Here is a 19,942-nt window from a genome sequence, read left to right on the forward strand (position 1 = left end):
GCGTGTTTGATATGTCATAATTCCCACTCGTCTGGCGGACGTGCAAAGCTTCTATACTCCCAAGCACAAAATAAGGAAATGACGAGAAGTTGTCCTCGGCATAGATCCTTCTTTATTTTTTCACAGAGATTCAAACACGTAGGCCTACTCAACGGAATTTGTAAGAGTAACCATGGCAAAAGCAACGCTGCTCTTTTTGATTTTGACCATCGTGACAGCGACGTTTGGCGAATACGGTAAGTAAAAGTCCTGATGATTCTCACAGTGATCATTTTACTTTATTCTTGTTACGAATGTGGTCTATAGTGACACTCAATTTTTCATATTTTAGGTTAGCAGTGCTCTGCGTGTACTAGATAAATATCATGGTAGTTATTTACATGTATTTAGAGTCAGATTTAGAGTCTTGCTTCATTTTGTAGAATGTCACATAGATCGCTGTGAGTTGCAGTGAATAAACTTATGTCCAGGTGCTTCCTGAAAAATACTACAAGTCATTCTTCTTTGAGTATGTAGATGCAGATATTATATATGTTAGACCTACCCTTCATATATTATATATATATGTATATGTATATTTAATATATATATATATATATATATATATATTTAATATATATATATATAATATATATACATAAATATATATGTATATATATATGATATATACTTATACATTGTATTATGTTCATACATATGAAGAGTTTGAATGTAAAAACAATTCAACGCTATTTTCAAAGTTTTCTAAGTAAGATCATCATCATATAAAACATGAATAATTGTTTTCAAAATTATCAATTATATCTCAGTATTTTACTTCGCTTTTTTATTTTACCAGCTTCCATCTTGAATATTTGGAGTTGATAAATATTAATGGATTTATTTATCTCTTTTTTTTTTGCATTCAAACTCTTTATTTAAATGGAGAATATCAAGGTATAAAACATCAGTTTTAACCATTTTAAAGTAAGTCCATCATCAGATAGAGGAAAATAAACCCATTTCCTGTGACACCTCACTAGTCTTGTAACATGACAAAGAATATCTATTAGATGTGATTAAAAATGAAATAGAAGTTTTTTAATAGTCTCTATCTTATAGCGACATTAATAGCAAATATCTAAACTTTTAAGAATGAAATTAACTCGTTTGCTAATAAACTCTTCATTATTATGCATAATTGTATAGATAGATAGATAATAGATGGATATAGGGTCTGCGTGCCTGATCTACCACTTGGTCTTCTCCCGCCTCGACTAATACCGGTTAAAGTATGAAATTTAATGAAATTGAAAATTAAGTATTTAGTTGTAACCCACATAGTCTAATCCTGTTTTATCTACAACCAATCACTAGTCCAGTTGCTACCTAACCTCATTATCAGTTTATCTACTTTTCAGATGGGTTATGTCCATTAAATATTCGTCTTATACCAATTATTGGTCTATTGCCATTTGTTTTATATACCACGTTGTCTAATCACAGGTCCTGTTTGCCTTATATTTGATTTGTCAAATTCCCATTGGTCTAATATGATTTCTTTTTAACTACCATTTCGTCTAATTCGCACTTGGACTCCACCCACAACGATCATAATCCATATTGACATTTCATCGATTAGTCTAACAATCATTAAAGCAAATTACATTTAGTCTGATAGTCAGTTGGGCTACTCAAAGTTTATTAACCACTTGCTCTGGTCCGTGAACACATAAAATGTAATGCCCAATTGGTCTAGATACCATCAGTCTAGTGTATACATTTCGTCCAATGTTCACGTGGGCTCACTAAAGTATATACATTGTCATGATTGTTGGCGAAATTCCCAATGAACACAATGAAGTAATCAAGCAAAAATTTCTTAGGCTTCTTATAAATATCTACTGCTTTCATGACTCTTAACTGTTCTTTTTTTTTTAATCAGTTACTGCGCTAAAACTTGCCACAGACCGCGTGGGCACGGTAGATTAACGTATGAGCCATATCTCAGGCGGTGAATACATGCAGGAATATATATTGAATAAATCACAATTTATTTGGTAAATATACCACACAAGAAATACACTTTCAATGGCAGCCAAGTCTTTGATATAAACATTATGTATTGTTTGCATCTTGTAGATGAAGCGAGAGTAGCCCTATTGAATTTAGCCGTATTGGTTTTCGACGAACTGTATGGGAAGTAGCCCACCTGATATAAGACTATAAACCTATATACAGGATTATACAGATACCAAATATTCAATGCAAGTCTGAAAAAAAAAAACAATTGTCACATCTGTCTGTTCAAATATCGTAAGGTATGACTTTGCCGCGCACCTGTTAAAGTTAAGGAACAAAACAAATTACAAGAATGCCACATTGCTCACCCTTTTTGTGAAGCGATCAACATTATCATTTCAAAGTTTCTTTGAGTACAGTAAATGCAGTTCAATACATTTTGGTTGGTTTCATGTATGTAAGAACAATGTTCTGAGGGCTGCTTTCCTCATCATTGTAGATACATTTGTTTAAATTAAACCACATGAAACAGTGAAAGTTCCTTTTATTTCTATCATGTTAAACTTACCAAAATTCAACGTGAACAACTTTTTAAGGGAACACTGTTTTCCATCGTTATGATTATTTTCTATTTTTGTTGCCATGAAAAAGTGCATTGTTTCTTATTTATGACATCATTCCTGCATATACTTCATATTGTATTTGAAAAAAGAATGCCCTGATCAGACGAATAAAAGACAATTCGACAAATTGCACCGCTTTAAATCATGTTCTCTTTTTCTTTTTTGATGATGGAAATAAATAAACTATTGAATTGAATCTTACGTACATACATTTAGAAGTAAAGTAAAATGAAATGACTTCGTTAAGATTCATGTAACTCCATGTTCCCTTTAGCCAATGTATAGCATTGTCAGCGGAGACAATGATTCCTAAAAGACACACGCACACACACACCACACACACACACACACACACACATATATATATATATATATACACACACTCACACACACACACACACATTTATGTAAAATAATGGGTTTTCTGACTCTGCTCTCTCAGAAGGCAACATCCGTCTTGTAGACGGCACATCAGCCCTCAACGGGCGAGTCGAAGTCTTCCACGACCAGCAGTGGGGCACGGTCTGCGACGACTTCTGGAGCTCTAACGACGCGGTGGTCGTGTGTCGTCAACTGGGCTACACCACGGCCAAGAGAGCCGTGAGCAATGCCTACTTCGGGGAGGGTCCAGCTTACCAACCGATCCATCTGGACGACGTCTTATGTGACGGTACCGAATCGCGGCTGACCGATTGCCGGCATAACGGATGGGGTGACGAAAATTGTGAACATGATGAGGATGCTGGAGTGGAATGCACAAATCAGTGTGAGTTTCGTCAGTGTCAAGTGATATCCACTGGCAGCTTCTTTCTTTGGTGACGTGTTGTATTTTTGTTTTTACAAACACTTTGTTTATTTACCAGTGTTGAATCATCAGGCAAGAGGCAGTCTGCGTCTAACGTACAGTTTTTTTTTTTGTTTTTTTGTTTTTTCAGTGGTGTGGTTAAACATGAAGAACGATATCATCTCGTCTACTTCCAAATACATTTCAGAATATGCTTTACGAATCCTCATCTTATTTCACATATCGAGGTGTTTTGGTGCTGTTGATTTTTTTTTCAAAGTGTCTCTACAAGTAGACCATAGTATGACAATCTCTTTCTCTTCCTGTTTCTCTTTCAGATATGGAAACCGAGTCATCTGATGGATTTTCTCATTGGGACACTGTTGGACGTGCGTTAGGTGCAGCATTCGGTTTCTGCCTGTCCTTCATATGCATGTGCTGCTTTTGTTCCAGGAAGACCCAGACGTCAGCCACTACTCGCTCACCTCAAGCAACCATTGTGTTTCGAGTCAGCGGGGACAGCGTCCATTCTCCGTCCACACCTACAGCGGTGTCCAGTCTTGTGTCGAGTTACGCGGATCCGCCTCCGAGTTACGCGGATCTGCTTCCGAGTTACGAGTCCGTCATGTCTTCTTCGACAGTGTTCAACGGCGAGGGTGCACTGGAGGCGCAACAGACCTTTGTGTACGCAGCGCCCTCTACGGGGACCAACCGATCCAGGCAACCAAACGGCGGATCAAGAGAGCTTTCGGAAAACCACTGGATGGATGGAAGAGGCCCCCATCCCGTTAATTTTGACTGTGAATCAACCAATTACTTCTCTGAAGTATGACATTCTTTCATCGTTAATGGAACTTGAGCTGTAGAGCACAGGATAATTCGGAATGATTGTAAAAAGTCACTATAATAATCATAATATCTACAAACTTCTGAATGACCAGTTATATGAGTTACTGCAACCTGTCTTTCATGACAGTCATTTCTCAGTGCATCAGAAATGGCAAGGTAGGCAATGGGGGGGGGGGGGTGAAATCTTTGACCATTTTTCTCCTTGTAAAGCTTTCATTAGCTAGTCATTCCTTTGTAAAAATATGATAAGGAAAATGAAAAGATATTAGCTCTAACTCTTAAAAGGTAACCGTTTGTGTGCTGTTATTGTGGGGGAAACATATCAAAGACCATACATAAGAGTTAGTATGAAATACCACAGAACCTTCAGGTGGTCTGCCACGACATGCCAGCACATAAGTAAAGAGACGGGCACTGATTCTCTGATGGTGATGATTTCAATTATTAGGTATTTTTTATCAAGTTGCCGTTGATAAACTGTGACTTTCATTTGAGAGGTACAACACACGTTATTATAAGAAAAAAAAATTCACACAGAATGTATAGTTATGTTAGACAGGTTTCTTTAAAAATATATCAAAATCTTAATATGTATTCATTCACCAACTTGTAAGGAAGTATCTGTGTTAAGTGATAGCCTCATCTTTTATTCTCTCAAACATTTGTGTATGTACAGTATGTGTTTGTTTGTGATTGTGTGTGCGTGTGTGTGTATGTTTCAATAAAGGAATGACGCAATGACGATATGCCTATATCAGTTGGTGTTTTGTGTGTTTGTTTATCATCTAACGATTAGAATAAATTAGGATACTGTGCCTGATACGGAGGATCTTATAGGAAAGGGTAGTTGGTTGTATAATATTAAGCTTGCGCCATTTATAAATCTGACCACGCCATGTCATTTTGCTTCAGAGTCTGTTATATGATAACCTGTCTCAAAAGCATTCATGACCACAGAAACATGAACGTTGCAGAAAATAAAGTCCAAATAACTGCAAAAGTTGAGAAACAGATAGTTCAAGCATTCAAACTAGTGACTCTATCGATCTCTTGTATAAATATGGAAATCTGAGGAGGGATCTTCGCTGATTTATTCCTTTGTTTTTCATTTTTTGCAATAACGTTACTGTCTTGTTTTGTAATGGTTTAATGCTCTTTATTAACACTTTACTTCTTGAGCGCTCGAATCCATCTTTAACAGATTCACATTTTACGCATAATGGTCTTTAAATGATGAAGAAAAACATGTTCTTGTTGTTGTGAACTTTGTCTTTCGGAAACACCACGGTAAAAGTCTGAAAAAGTCACTCAAAGTCGCCATTTAATTGTGCAAGTGAAAACTTGGTAGCACCACGTCTGTCTACTGTTCTTACTCAGTTATGTGTGAATTATGAACATTGAGTTGTGTAGCAGCTGCTACATCAAATGAAAGAAGAGGAGTACATTTTTTCTATTGATGAGCATCTAATAAAGCAAAATTATGATTTTGATAGCAGAAACCTGCATATGAAACTGGGTCACTCTGTGCGCTATCACACCACATTTAAGACAGAAAAAACACACGCACACACACACACACACACACACACACGTTTACACACCCCAACAAATCGTTCTATGCCTCTTTTCGAAAGAGAAAGAAATAGACATGAATATATATTATTCTGCGTACTTCGATAGAAAAAAAAAAGAGGAAAGCAGACCACGTCATACATGATAGCCAACATTCGGAAGAGCCATGCTTCTTTACTGCATGTGGAAAGGAGAAAATGAAGAAAGTGTAGAGAATATACATTCTTTAACTCTTAAAATTGAACTATATATCAGCAGACTCAACGAAAAAAAGGAATGAAATAAGAAAACAATCGGGAATTTCTCGTATGCCCAATCTTCATCGATCAAGCTATAACTAGAGTCCAAGTTTCAAGTACTTAAGTGGTGGATCTAATCAGTCCATACCGCTATTTTTTTTTATGTATCATGCAGTTAGTTAGAAATATGTCAATTTACCATTATCATGCATGCTGCGTAGGAAATGTGACAGAATAAACATTTCATGGAAATACTATATATCAATATTGCACGTACATATCACGATAAATGGCGGTGTACTTATACTCATGTCACTGCAAGTCGTATTTCTATACACTATAAATCCACCAGGATTTCGGAAGACTCAGAGACAATTGCAATAGACAAGCAACTGAATGTTAAAGTCTGGAAACGGCATTGGACTTCCTGTCCTATGAAACAAAAGCAATAAGTATCGCCCATGCGTGTTTCATAAATTATGTCGAACCACTTTACTCAACAGTAAACATGGCACAAATCATTCACATTCGACTTATTTACATTAAGATTGCTTGCTTAATCAGTAAGGCATTGTCATACTTTAAAGGTTTTCAAATCTCGTTGACTGCCATAATCATCAAAGATTGGGCTCCCACATGTCACTGTTCAAATGATGATGGTATAGAATGTCTGCTACTACGTGGTACGAATGTGATTAAATGGTGTTTGTGTATATTATGAAATATGATGAAGCATTCTTTTCTTTAACAGGAAGCATGTCACAACTCATCCGAATATGAGTTGACATTTTTTGACTGAATATCCAAATATGAGTTGCGGCTTTATATATATTGAAAATGAATATCCTATCTAGATTTAGATTTGACCTTCAAATATAAGGCTCTCGTACATCCGGTCGTGCGTGCTCCTACGAGTGGTTTGCGTGCTAAAAATGGGCCAAGTAGTGCGATGCACGCAAGTGGAAAGTACTTTTTTGGTGGTCGCAAACACGACGCATAGGACGCAGCCTGAAAACTGGCCGGCTAGTTTTTCGCTACGACCTGGCTGCGACAATTAGCACGCATGGGGCACGCTCGGAGTGCGCATGACAAAAGTACTGAGTAAGTTCGATAGGCGTGCGTGTTACGCAGGCAAAACATGCAACAATTTCTGGGGGTATTTTCCCACGAACGCGTACTTACCACGCAAGAGGCTCTTACTTTCCACTTGCTTTCATTGTACGTGTTAGCAAAAGGGGTTGAGCGCACTTCCTCCGTGCGTATTACCTACTTCCAAAATGCGTGGGGAGTACTACTACCGTACTTGTGAAGTACGTCACACTCAGCACGATAAAAAGTGCGTCAGAAGTACATATGTTGAGACATGCTCATGTGCATCGTGCTCCTATATAAAAGCTGAAACGGACAGCGTGCTTTCAGTTCCTCGTCGACATTTTTTGCAATTAGTCCACATGAATGATGAAGAGACTCAGTGCACCCTTTTATATTATTGTGATTATCCGTGCGTTCCTCCAATTTGACGCACGATTTGTCTTGCTTAACACTTCCGTGCTTCTTACGTTTATCTTACGTTTCTCTTACTTCGTAAGTACGATTTCTTAAAACGTACGCTTCACTTGCAATTCACGTACAATTATCCCACTCATTGTGTGCGACAGAAGTAGAGATCTTACGTGCTCCTTACTTCTTCCTACTTCCAAAAAGTCGTACAGACCAATTGCGGGCCTCACTTTTTGAGCAAGACACACCCACTCATTAAGTACTTACTACATACTTCCCATCCGATTTAATTTTCACCCTGCGACAACTCCACGCCTGACAGGAACTCCGAGTCCGCACGATCTCTAAACACGCACGACGGGATGTAAGAGAGACTTAAGTTATTCCTATGTCTATAAACAGATTTGATATCCGAATCAGAGTTATAATTATGATGTTAAGCAAGTTTGGACATACAAAATGTCAGTAACGTTCATATTAAGTTGATGGGACATAAAAAGCTAAAGTTGCTGCAAAACTTAGGTCCAACCCAAATACATCATTTATTGCGATTATACCTAAATTTGGCATCCAAATCTCATAAGTTGCCATTTTCAGATTGGATATTCAAATCTGAGTTATTGACATGTTCAAACTGGACATGTCAATCGAATTAAACGACGCTTTAAAAAGGACATTTAAGTCTGGGATGTTGTCACTTTTTAATAGTGCTTGGACATCCAAATCTGAGTTCACTTTTAAGTAATTAAATTCAATTTACTTTCATATTTTTCAGTGAACGAATATACATCATATATAGTAAATTAAAAAAAAACAATATCCAGCTAGGTTGCACATTTATCGGAAACATATATACATGTGGCGGTCTTTGTAAGTTTGGCTCTATGTATAAATTCTAGACAAATATAATGGAACCAGTGTCCTACTTAAAAGCAAGCTTGTTTAGCGTACCTAAAAAAACAAAACAAAAAACAGATGAGGAGCACGGATGCAACACAGGACCAAAATATAGAAAACAAAAATATGAATAAAAGGCAAGAATACCCGGGGATATAGCAGATTCCCCAATACAGATATACATAATTATTTTTAAAACTTGCCCTATACTGTCGAAATATAATAATACAATATAACAAAAGCGGCACTGGTGAAACTTGCTTGGATGGACGGACCTCTCCCTTATCCCCCCCCCCCCCCCTCCCCTACAAAAAAAAAAAAACCAAACATACATGTATATTTGGTGTTAGCCAGTTTCTATTTCATTCGCTTTCCCCAGATTTAGAATGTACATCTTAAGCCCTTATTATAACTATAGTATATAAAGGAGGGGGGGGGGGGCTGAAATTATTTTATTGAAAACCATTGAGTATGTTTGCTTGTCTGTGTATTCGGCCAAGTGGGTACACTATTCACCCCTGCCAGTCAGCATAATTCGATTGTTAATGCGTGCTTCTATACACAAATTCACAATGATCTCAAAAAAGCATTTCCTTTTGAGTTCCATCTAGCCTTTCTACGTTCTGAAACTTGGTCATACATCATGCATGAAAAGAACGATGTTATCAATCAGAATAATAACATTCTATACTACTAAGGCAGCGGGCGGAATATAAAGTGACTGTTGACGCGGAATGTTTACATGTAAAAAGAAATATCATTATTGAGTGCGTCTCCAGTGTATAACAGATAAAAGACTGACTGTGTTTGGCATGCCATGATTTGCAATGGCTGACGTAGATGGAATCTTTCTTGCAGGAAAGAGGAAGTGACGAGAAGTATACCCTATCTGGACATAGACCTTTTTATCATAAGCACAGGTTCAAGCACGTTATAGCACGCAATTCTGAACAATAATCATGGCAGAAACAGCAGTAATCTTTTTGATCGTGACTATCGTGACAGCGACGTGTGGTGAATACGGTAAGTCAGAGTCCCGTTTAACCTCTACACTTTATTAATATTGTTACGCATAATATGTGGTCTAGTGGCACTTGTTGAGATTTAGCAGTACCCCTCATGTACTAAGGCGCCTGAGGGGTACCTTTGCGAGACATGCCAGATATCGTTTGGCTTATGTTGAATAACACTAACGCCAAATTGCAACGGATCTTGATTTAATTTTCCCTTTAATTCAAAACATTTTGTACATGCAAAAAGTCTGGTTGCCCAGAGAGTTTTGATTATTAGTAAAACGAACGAGTAACCAATATCTGAGTAGTCCTGATAGTAGGGCTTACAGTGATGGGAACCTACCATTATAGCCTTGGTGCCAGCTGAGGCTGAACCTTGTTTTACCGTCCACCCAATGTTTCTTGATGATTTTGCCCTATTTCGGGAGTGCTGAATCCGAATCTGGATGATGCAACTCTTGCATCCTTGAGGATTTTGAGATATTCAAGATGGCCGCCAAAATGACCGCCAATTAAAACCGGAAATTCCCATTTTTTCCTTCTAAATGGTGAGAAATTAAAACAATACTTGACGGTTTTACCCTATTCCGAGGGTGCTGAACCCGAATCTGGGTGATGCAACTCTTGTATTATTGAAGAGTTTGAGATATTCAAGATGGTCGTTAAAATGGCCGCCCAAAACGGAAGTTCCCATGTATTTCCTTCTAAATGGTGACATTTTGAAAGCAATTGGTGGTTTTTATCCTATTTTGAGTGCGCTGAATCCGAGGCTGCAGGATACAACTCTTGCATCCTCAAGGGTTTTGAGATGATATAGATGGTCGCAAAAATGGCTGCCAAAACGGAAATTCACATAAAGACCCCCTATTCCCTTCTAAACGGTGTAAAATATAAAACATTTGGTGGTTTCACCCTATTTTGAGTTTGCTGAAGTTGAAGCTCCAGGATACAGCTCTTGCCTGATTAAGCGTTTTGAGATGATAAAGATGACTACCAGAATGGCCCCAATTGGCCGTCAAAAACGAAAATTTCCATATAAGCCCCTTTTCCTTCTAAATGGTGTAAAATTGAAAACAATTGGCGGTTTTACGCTATTTCGAGAGTGCAGAATCCGAACCTGGTTGATGCAACTTTCGTATTGTGTGTGTGTGTGTGTGTGTGTGTGTTTTAGGGTTTTGAGATGTCCAAGATGACCGCCAAAATAACTGTCAAAAAATGGAAATTTTTAGTCCCTATTCAGCACCCTCGAAACTTGGTTGTTGAAATTTGTGCATCCTTTAGGGTTTTTAGATGTCCAAGATGACAGCCAAAATAACTGGCAGAAATTCTAATGTAAATATATTTTTTTCTTAATGGTGAAAATGTTATAATAAATTGATGGTCTTACCCCATTTCGAGGGTGCTGAAGGTCTTTGAAGGTTTTGGGACATCTATAAATGTCCTGTATAAACGGAAACTCCTTATAGTAGAGCGGTTAAGCCCTCAAAATCATGAGAATTGTGCAAAATTTGACTAAAGCATGAAACTTTCACCAGTGTTAGTACATACCATAAAATTCATCTTAAGATCGGGAGGCAAGTCTGATTTGACCTCTGATGACCTCCAGAGGTAAATGAACGTTAAATATCATAATATTGATGTTTGGAGGCATTTGTGAATGATAAGCCTAGATCTTGGTTACGCTGCACTAAATATGCATTTGTACAACAAATCTTCCGTTTCCACCTGGCATTGACAGGTGTCTACCTTTGACCTCTGATGACCTTTAGAGGTCAATGACCTCAAAATACCATAATATTGATCTGTGGTGTTACTAGTTAATGATAAACATGATTAAGATGTGCAAAACAAGCATATCTGTTTTACAATGAAATTGTCTTCATATTCCAAAGAGCAAAGGCAAGTTTCTACCTCTGACCTCTGGTGACCTTTAGAGGTTTTTATGACCTCAAAATATCATAGTATTGATCTGTGGTGTCATTAGTTAATGATAAACATGGTTAAGATGTACAAAACAAGCATATCTGTTTTACAATGAAAGTGTCTTCATATTGAATTTCCAAAGAGCACAGAAAGGGGGACTACCTTTGACATCTGGTGATCTTTAAAGGATGTACAAAACAAACATATCTGTTTTACAATTGTAGTCCAGATGGCTACTAGCTAGTTAGGGCATTTTAGAAAATATCTGGACCATCCGTGAAAAAATTGCTTACCAATAGCTTTCTTCACCAGTGTGTTCATAAAGGTGTCTACTTACATCTCTCAATTAGTTCCAACCCAAATCCTTGTGGAAAATTCTGGGGAGCCAATCAAAGTTAAGCATCCGGAGGTGGGCGGGGGAAAAAAATGGAAAAATATATATTTTTTCCCAATATAAGCGTGTGAGATGTCTAACTAGGGGTTTCTGGGGGTGCTGAATCGGTTCCAACCATTAATTTTGAGTAAAAACTACTATCTGACCGTAAAATAGGCCACGCCTCCTCTTTACCCCTGCCGAAATACGTAAATATTGGTATTTTTATACGTATCTCATTGGGTTTATATAGTGGATTTTTAGGGTGCACTGAAAACATTTTGTGTGCGATGGTATAGTCGTTCCCATTTCTCTTATATCCATTACACCAAATATAATCCTATTCATGCTGTACGTACTTCTTGAATGTTTGATTCTCAATAAGTTCGAACGAACATCCTTGTGGAAAATATGGGGGGGGGGGGGGGGGGGCAGTTAAACCTAGGCAACAAATGGGGGGGGTCAAACAATGGGGAAATATTTCTTTTTCCAGTATTAGCGTGTGAGATGTCTAATTAGGGGTTTCTGGGGGCGCTGAATGGATTCGAAACATTAGTTTTGAGTAAAAACTACTACCTGACCATTAAAATAGGCCGCGCTTACTTTTTGCACCTGCCGAATCATGTAATATTGGTATTTTATACGTGTCTCAGTGGGTTTATATAGTGAGTTTTTTAGAATGCTGAACTGAGTTCTATCATTGAATTTGAGCTATACCCACTCTAAAAACAGTGTGCAAAACACTGCAACATAAGTGTGCAATTGAAGAGTTTGTTTGCAACCGATAAGTCCATATTTGTCAAATGGAGATATTTGCGATTAAAGGTCAAGAAAAATAAAGAGAATAATAAGAAAAATGTTGCTTCTTTTGACCATAACTTCAAAAATGTACTTTTATATGTAGTGACCAATGTATCATTTAAAAGGTAATATTTTGTACTTTAAGACAGAGATCGTACTTCAAAATCTTCAAAAATGGACTTATCGGTTTTTGCAAACAAACTCTTCAATTGGAAGTAGTCGTTCCCATTTCTCTTACTTCCATTATGTCCCATTATAATCCAACAGAAATGTATTTCAATAATAAAACCTTGGTACTCAGTACCCTACTCCCCGACATCTCCCTCACTGCTCTCATCAGCAGTTTGGTTGATATTCTGGCAAGAGTTACCATGATATTTGCCGCAAGCAGAAATACACTTGACTCCTTGCTTTTTACAACAGCACCTAAGTGTGCTACAGTCCCCTCACAGTTGCAGCTGACAAACTTCAGAAGATAGTCCGGTGCGATGGGGTCTGTTGAAGGGACCAGCACGCAATCTTGGTCACCGAGTTTCCATCCGTACTCCATGACATCCAATGATGGAGTTTGCAACATTAGCCAATCCCTGGTTTGGAGATAAGCTCGTGGAGAATGCTGCACTGTAGCTTTTGTTGTCGGGGCAGTTTGTCAGGTTTGATGCTCCCAGCAGCAGCCCTCTTGCTGAAGATGTCAAATCTAAAGTCTCCCAGGTCTTTGGGTGGTTTTCCATGGAACATGAGCTTAAATAATTCACAGCCGGCTTTAATGATATCATCTTTCTTGACTCGGATGTCCAGAAACACATCCATGGCTCTTTCCGCCTTGTCAGTCTCGTAGAGCTTGTTTACCAAAGTTGATTTGCTTAACCAAGAAATCGCTGACACTGTATCGCAGCCAGAGAAGCTGAGCAAGAAGATCAAGTACTGCTGGTATCTTACTGGGAGGGCCTCCCTGATCTTTGCTATATCAAAAGATGTTTCTTTCGCTGTTGTGACGAAGATGGGGTGGTCTGCAGCATTATGAATCAGCAAAACCATGATGTCGGTGTCCTCAGCCCTCACCTCAACAGGAGAATCTTTTGCCTCATCTAGAGCTGCCCGGACTATAGCAGTATCTGCATCATCGTGGCATTGCTGTACACTGATTCCATTGAATATACGTCAAATATCAATATTCTGATATTTTGAAGTCATTGACCTGTCACAGTCCTCGGAGGTCAAAGGCAGAGACATGTAAATAACTTCCCTTGATCTGAGGAATAGGAAAGCGATTCAGTTGCAACACAAATGATTTTTTAAGACATCGTTATCATGTTTATCATCAACCAATTGCACCAAATATCACAATTCTGATAATTTGAGGTCATTGACCTCTGGAGATCAACAGAGGTCAAAGGTAGAAACCTGTCAAGAATCGGTGGAACATTGAGGCAATTCCACTATAAAAACAAACAAACAAACAAACAAACGAACATGGTTTTAGTACATCATTGCCGTGTTTTTCATTAATCAATGACAAAATATTAATATTCTTATATTTTGAGGTCATTGACCTCTGGAGGTCATCAGAGGTCAAAGGTAGAAACCTGGCAGGGTTCTATGGAACATGAAGACAATTCCACTGTAACTAAAAATGAGTTTTTAGTACATCATTACCATATTAACATTCATCAATGACGCAAAATATCTATTTTCGTCAAATTTTGAGGTCATTGAACTTTGGAGGTCATTAGAGGTCAATTCAGACTTACCTCCCGATCTTAAAATGAATCTTATAACCTGTATTATAAAATGGGTTCAAAAATGTAGCCAATAGGAAGCGCTGAAATGAGTCACGTGGGCGTTGTTTACTTTAGTGCCATTGCACTGCGTGTTATCCTATGGCTCCTTTGAATTGCATCCAATGCTTATATGTGACCGTGCACCTCAAAACGAACATAAAGTCGCACACACTGATTTTGCGTGAGGACTGAAAATAAGTGAAATGGGTCAACCTAGCTGAACTTGACTTTTTCATATTTTCTGAAAGAGCTGGTCTTCTTTTAAATTATGCTAAAATTTGGTATCATAAAACGGGCAGGAAAGTGTGGTTTTTTAGCAGTTTATTTCGAACATTTTTGGTAGAATAGTGTGATTAGGTGTGTCTTTAGAATCCCTTTTTCATTTCTGAAAAACCTTGTCCACACTCTTCACTTTCAACTCTAATAACTTTTGAAAGGATAGTGCTACTGCTTTGAAAGTTGGCATTAATTATGGACAGAATATGTCAATGAGGCATGCCCACTTTCAGTTTAATCTGATAATCCCTTCATTGTTGTTACTCTGGTGGTTTACTTTCTGTTTTTTGTCCCATTCATCGCTCACAGCCAGCACAGTTTGGTAAAGATTAAGCGCTTGAATAGACACTGTACTTCAGAGCCTCTTTTCTCAATTCACACTTTTCCTGAGTTTGTGCTTTCTTTCCAATATTTAGATAGGTTAGGAGAGTCCATTTGATTTGAGTTATACATCATTTTAAAGCTTAAAGTCTGCTCTTTCAGAATATGGTCTTAACTAAAAATTCATGTCTGGCGAATTTTTGTTTGTTTTGAGGTGCAGGGTCACATATGCAAAGGTTGATATCGCGATGTCGATTGCCAGCGAAACGAACGAAAAAATGGCTGCCTCCAGCTAGTAGCTCGAATCCGTTGCAGGCGCAGTTTGAACTGTTGAATGACGAGGAATTGGATGAATTAATTAATGGAACTGATTCGGCGAGCACCAAGCGATCTCTGAAATTCGGATGGCAAAGATTTGAGGCCTTTGTGAAATTTACCAAGACTTCATTGACGGATATTTCCCGTGAAAATTTGGATGGAGGAGGACGGTACACCATACACCAAACGTAGTATTCAGACAATCAGGTATGCAGTACAGCGTCACTGTCTAAACGAACAAGGTTTTGACATTTGTGACAAAAGCACATTTCCAAAAAGCAATAGAGTTTATAAGGCAGTTCTTGTAAAGCTCAAGAGAGAGGGGAAGGCAGATGTTAAACACAAAGAAGCGTCAGACTCAGAGTCAAACAGGCAATCAGGTTCACGAGTATCACTATCGGAGTGTCTCCATAAGACAGAACTCGCCTCTTGTTCGTACACCTCACTTCCATTTCCACAACTGTGAGGTGCATTTCCACAACAATTAAGCCATTGACATTATATTGGAACTTGTACATGAGTTGGTGCTTAGTCTTCACTTCACTTTACTTCACTGTTCATCTTGAATTTGGTCGACGTTTGACTTCTGAGCTTTATAAATGTAAGTGAAAAATAACTCATAGACCCATTTTATAAAACAAATGATGCACAGGATTATTTCGTGGCGTTAGTGAAGGTGCGGCGCACTCTCGAGTATTGACCTGTGCATCATTTGTATACTATCACTGGTGAAAGTTTCATGCTTTAGTCAAATTTTGCACAATTTTTCGGCTTATCTGCTCTACTATTAAAATTTCCTTATGTGTACTTGAATGGTGAAGTATTGTGCTGTAAACGCAAAGCGGGGGGGGGGGGGTTACACCCAGGGTGAAAAGCAATAATTCGTATTCTTAAATTCAACTCAGTTGAGAGAATTTGTCAAATCAGCCAAAAGTTATTTTCATCCCAAATATCTGTCAAAATGGTATTGCAATATACTGAGATATTCTGATATGTCTGAAATGGAAGGTCAACACGTACTGGAAAAAAAGAAATGATATTGACATCATACTGAAACGTACAAACACGAAGATACGATTGAAAATTTCTTCATGCTTAATTGTTTTAAAATAATGCTTGTGGTCGAAAATAATATGGCTCCACAGGAAACTTGTCTTGTATTCTGATGAGTCTCGCCTCGTATTCTTATGAAATTTGTCGCATATTCTGATTACGTCATTGGAAATGGTTGCATCCATGACCACTATAATAGATATCAATAAGGGTAATTTCAAAAGTAGTCTGCGCGATTATGATATTCGTAAGTATTGGGTAATCAACTATTACCTTACATGTTGTCGTTTGTTTTTTATTAAGTTTTTTTCCCTCGTGCGTGTTTGTAATGTATATATAATTATATATAATAGTATAAATATATATATATATATATATATATATATATGGGTGAAAACGTTGAACGATGTACAATTGGGCAAATCAGGGGTCAAAATTAAAACATGTGACTCATTGATATAGATATATCTCAGTGAAATGTCATTATTGTCAGCTTTCTTGCAAACCCAATTATACTGGGATATCTCCAAGGGTGTTGTTCTTATTCAAGGTTAAATAGAACTGTGACATAATGGCGAACGTCTCTGACTAAAATAAACATCGTTTTAGTGAAAATTCAAATGAAGGGTGTAAAAACATTCAAATGAAGATAGTTTAATCTTTTTCATACTTTCGAAGACTGTGTTAATTTGTTCCTAAAATATTGTTTACCTCCTGTGAGGTTTACAAAAGCTAATACACATGGAAGTTAAAGAAAAAGTGGAGTTTTTGTCATTTAAGCAGAGATTTTCATATTTTTATCTTCACTTTCATCTCATTTGAACAAAACATGTAGCAGGGGTCTCATTTGTTTAAATGTTAATGTTCAGTAGATACTAATAATGAATTTAGTGCATTTCGTTTGATCAAATCACCATAAAAGCCCTATACAGACGCTGGAAGTAAGCCATGTTTTGATCAGAGACGTTCTGGTTTCACTCATAGACGTTCCTCAGACATAGGCAATACAAATGATGTCCTTTGATCCATATTTAAGAGTTTTGTGAGCAAACAACATTTTCCTTTATTAAACACATGTTAATCTTTTGTCAACAATTCAGAATGGTAATTTCAACTTGAATTATTTTTCATACTAACTGATTGTAACTACGAATCTCCAAATTGTAAGAGGAATTTCGATTTCTGCACCAAAAATCCACAAGCCTGTTCTTGATATATTATTCAGATCTTGCAACACCTTTTAATGACAGACAACAAAATTACATGAAAAATTTGCAATTTCAACTACTTTACCTAATTACTCATTTATATCAGAGACATTTGCTTTTCCATCAGGGACGTTTCGGCTGTAAGTTATCACTAAAATTAAGCATCAAACTCCCTATTTTAAAAGATGCTCGCAACTGGACATTCCACATTCATTGAGAAATCATTTACCTAGGCCTAAATGTCAAGAATTGTTGTTTTTCTAATGATGACCACTTTTTTGCATTTTACCTTCAGGTGTATATGCAGGTGTGCCCACACGCTATCAATTTTGTATATGTTTGCTTCCAATTGTAGTTCAAATCTATAACAAAGGTAAACACAAATTTATTGATACTAATTTAATTTGACCCCTTAGTCTAAAATATGATTGTATGAGTATAAGCCAGTTTGGATTTTCATTAGGGACCGTACCTGGGCCACTGTTATGATGTCGTCTCAGAAAGCTGCAAATTAACCTTTGCTTATCCTTGAAGCATCAAATTTCGCTGCGCTTTTTTTCATACTATGGCAGATATAAATTGTAAACAATGTAATGCACTTGCCACAACACCAAACTCAAAAGAATATCGACAGTATGGTACAGCAACTGTTTGTTGACCAAAAGTGAACTGAAAACCTCTTTCAAGAGGTTGACAATGATAACATAACAATATCACAATTTTTATCTGTCACATCGTTAGGGGATTATTAATCCTTCTTCCTTCAACTCAAAGGCGATGCATTATAGTGTTCATAGTGGAAACTAGGTAAGGGACATTCTTAATAGACGTTTTCTTGTTTCATCACAGACGTTAGTAATTTTCCTTTTCTCATGTATTTGGCTTACAAACCTTAAAAATATCACTAGAATATTTCACCTTACTTCCAAAGGAAAAAGCTTCATTAAAGGGGAAATTCAGCCCAAATGTATAAAGTTATTCGCTGATAAGAAAGAAAATCATACGGGCTCCACAAAAATGAGAAGGTTGTGACATTTTGAAGTTTCGCTAGTTCTTCAGTAAACAGTTTTTGAATGGTCATTATGAATCTGCAAATGGCAAAATGAGCATGTCATCCCCTCACAACTTGCCATAACATTTGAACATAATATTTTGAAATTTCCAGTTTTTCATTCAAACATAATTATGCCCCAGGCTTAAATCCGGGTATATATGTAACTGATCACTATTCCGAAGGTAATCAACCAGGAATAACATTATGTTTTAGATTTCAATGCCAGAAACATTAAATTTTCGCTATTTTTTGTACACGATCATTGGAAAATGGAGAGGTTATGACATGGTTAGCTCACTCATTTGCATATTCTTATCCACTGTACAAAAACCTTATTTGCAGAAATTGGCAAAAATTCAAAAAGGCAGTTAAGTAAGGGTGCAATTAAACATAATTAAGGGTTCAAGTGTGTCCTGCCATTGTTTCAAATTGGGTGCAAATTATTTGAACCTTTACTTCTTAGCGTATAAGCCTTAAATTTCACAGGCTCAAAAGCAAACGTAGTGACGTGCATTAAAAACGGAGTCGGCATTATTACATTGAACTAAATTTCTCCTTCATTTGGTATTCAATGTCCTCAATCAGTGCATAGTATCGACTGTGTCGCTTGCGACACCTGAAACCGGGGTTGGGAAAGTCATTATTGTGTAAACAGATGGCACCTCCAAGATATCCGTCCGGTCTTGCCAGTACACCGTACCACGGCTGTGGTCTGGAACTTGTAGGCTCCATAAACATGACTGAGACTAAAGATCCTAAACAGGATATTCGGAGTGTTTACAATCCATCCGGTCTTCCCATCTTGCTGTAAGAAAAAAAAAATAGAGTAAAAATGATATTAAAGTTAACTTGCCATGCACTGGAGCAATTTACGCACAAAATGAACGTCTCTGATCAAAATTATAAAATCAACATTGTTTTTAGATTGCGCAAATTACCTAGAACAATGTATGTATACGAGGGCCATCTACTGTGGAATAATGAAAGATCTACTCCCAATTGTAGTAGTTGAAAATATGTAAAACGTCCCGTATAACGTCTCTGACGTAAACATCTTTGCTTATCAGTACTTAATGGGTTTGATTTTTACAAGATATTAGCACTATATTTGGATTGAGGAACCTATGTGCTACAAACGTAGGCAGCAATTCGCCATGATGGGTCATTAATATTGGTTTGAGAACAGATCTTATTTGTTCAGAGAACGTCCCTGACCTAAACCTGTTTTTCTTACATTTCTGCTTCTCTCACAAAAAATACGTAATTCAAAGTGACTACTACATTATAATTATAGACTACAGACCTATTACTAGTCATAAAACACAGTTTCTGTCCAGGCAATGTGTTTACACTTGC

General features: G+C 37.3%; 1 protein-coding gene across 1 annotated transcript in view; it reads left to right on the forward strand.

Moving 5' to 3' along the window:
• Positions 1-94: 94 nt before the first annotated feature.
• LOC139716174 (scavenger receptor cysteine-rich domain-containing group B protein-like) overlaps positions 95-19,942 on the forward strand; it is a 37,631-nt gene continuing 17,783 nt past the window's right edge. The window contains exons 1-3 of the mRNA XM_071627735.1: positions 95-236; positions 3,067-3,390; positions 3,747-4,208. Coding sequence (XP_071483836.1) covers positions 173-236; positions 3,067-3,390; positions 3,747-4,208 — 850 coding nt within the window. The 5' untranslated portion in view covers positions 95-172. The remainder of the gene's footprint in view (positions 237-3,066; positions 3,391-3,746; positions 4,209-19,942) is intronic.

Source organism: Diadema antillarum, unplaced genomic scaffold, assembly GCF_040938485.1.
Source record: "Diadema antillarum isolate AM-2024a unplaced genomic scaffold, OU_Dant_1.0 scf00000062, whole genome shotgun sequence".
In the NCBI taxonomy this organism is placed as follows: domain Eukaryota; kingdom Metazoa; phylum Echinodermata; class Echinoidea; order Diadematoida; family Diadematidae; genus Diadema; species Diadema antillarum.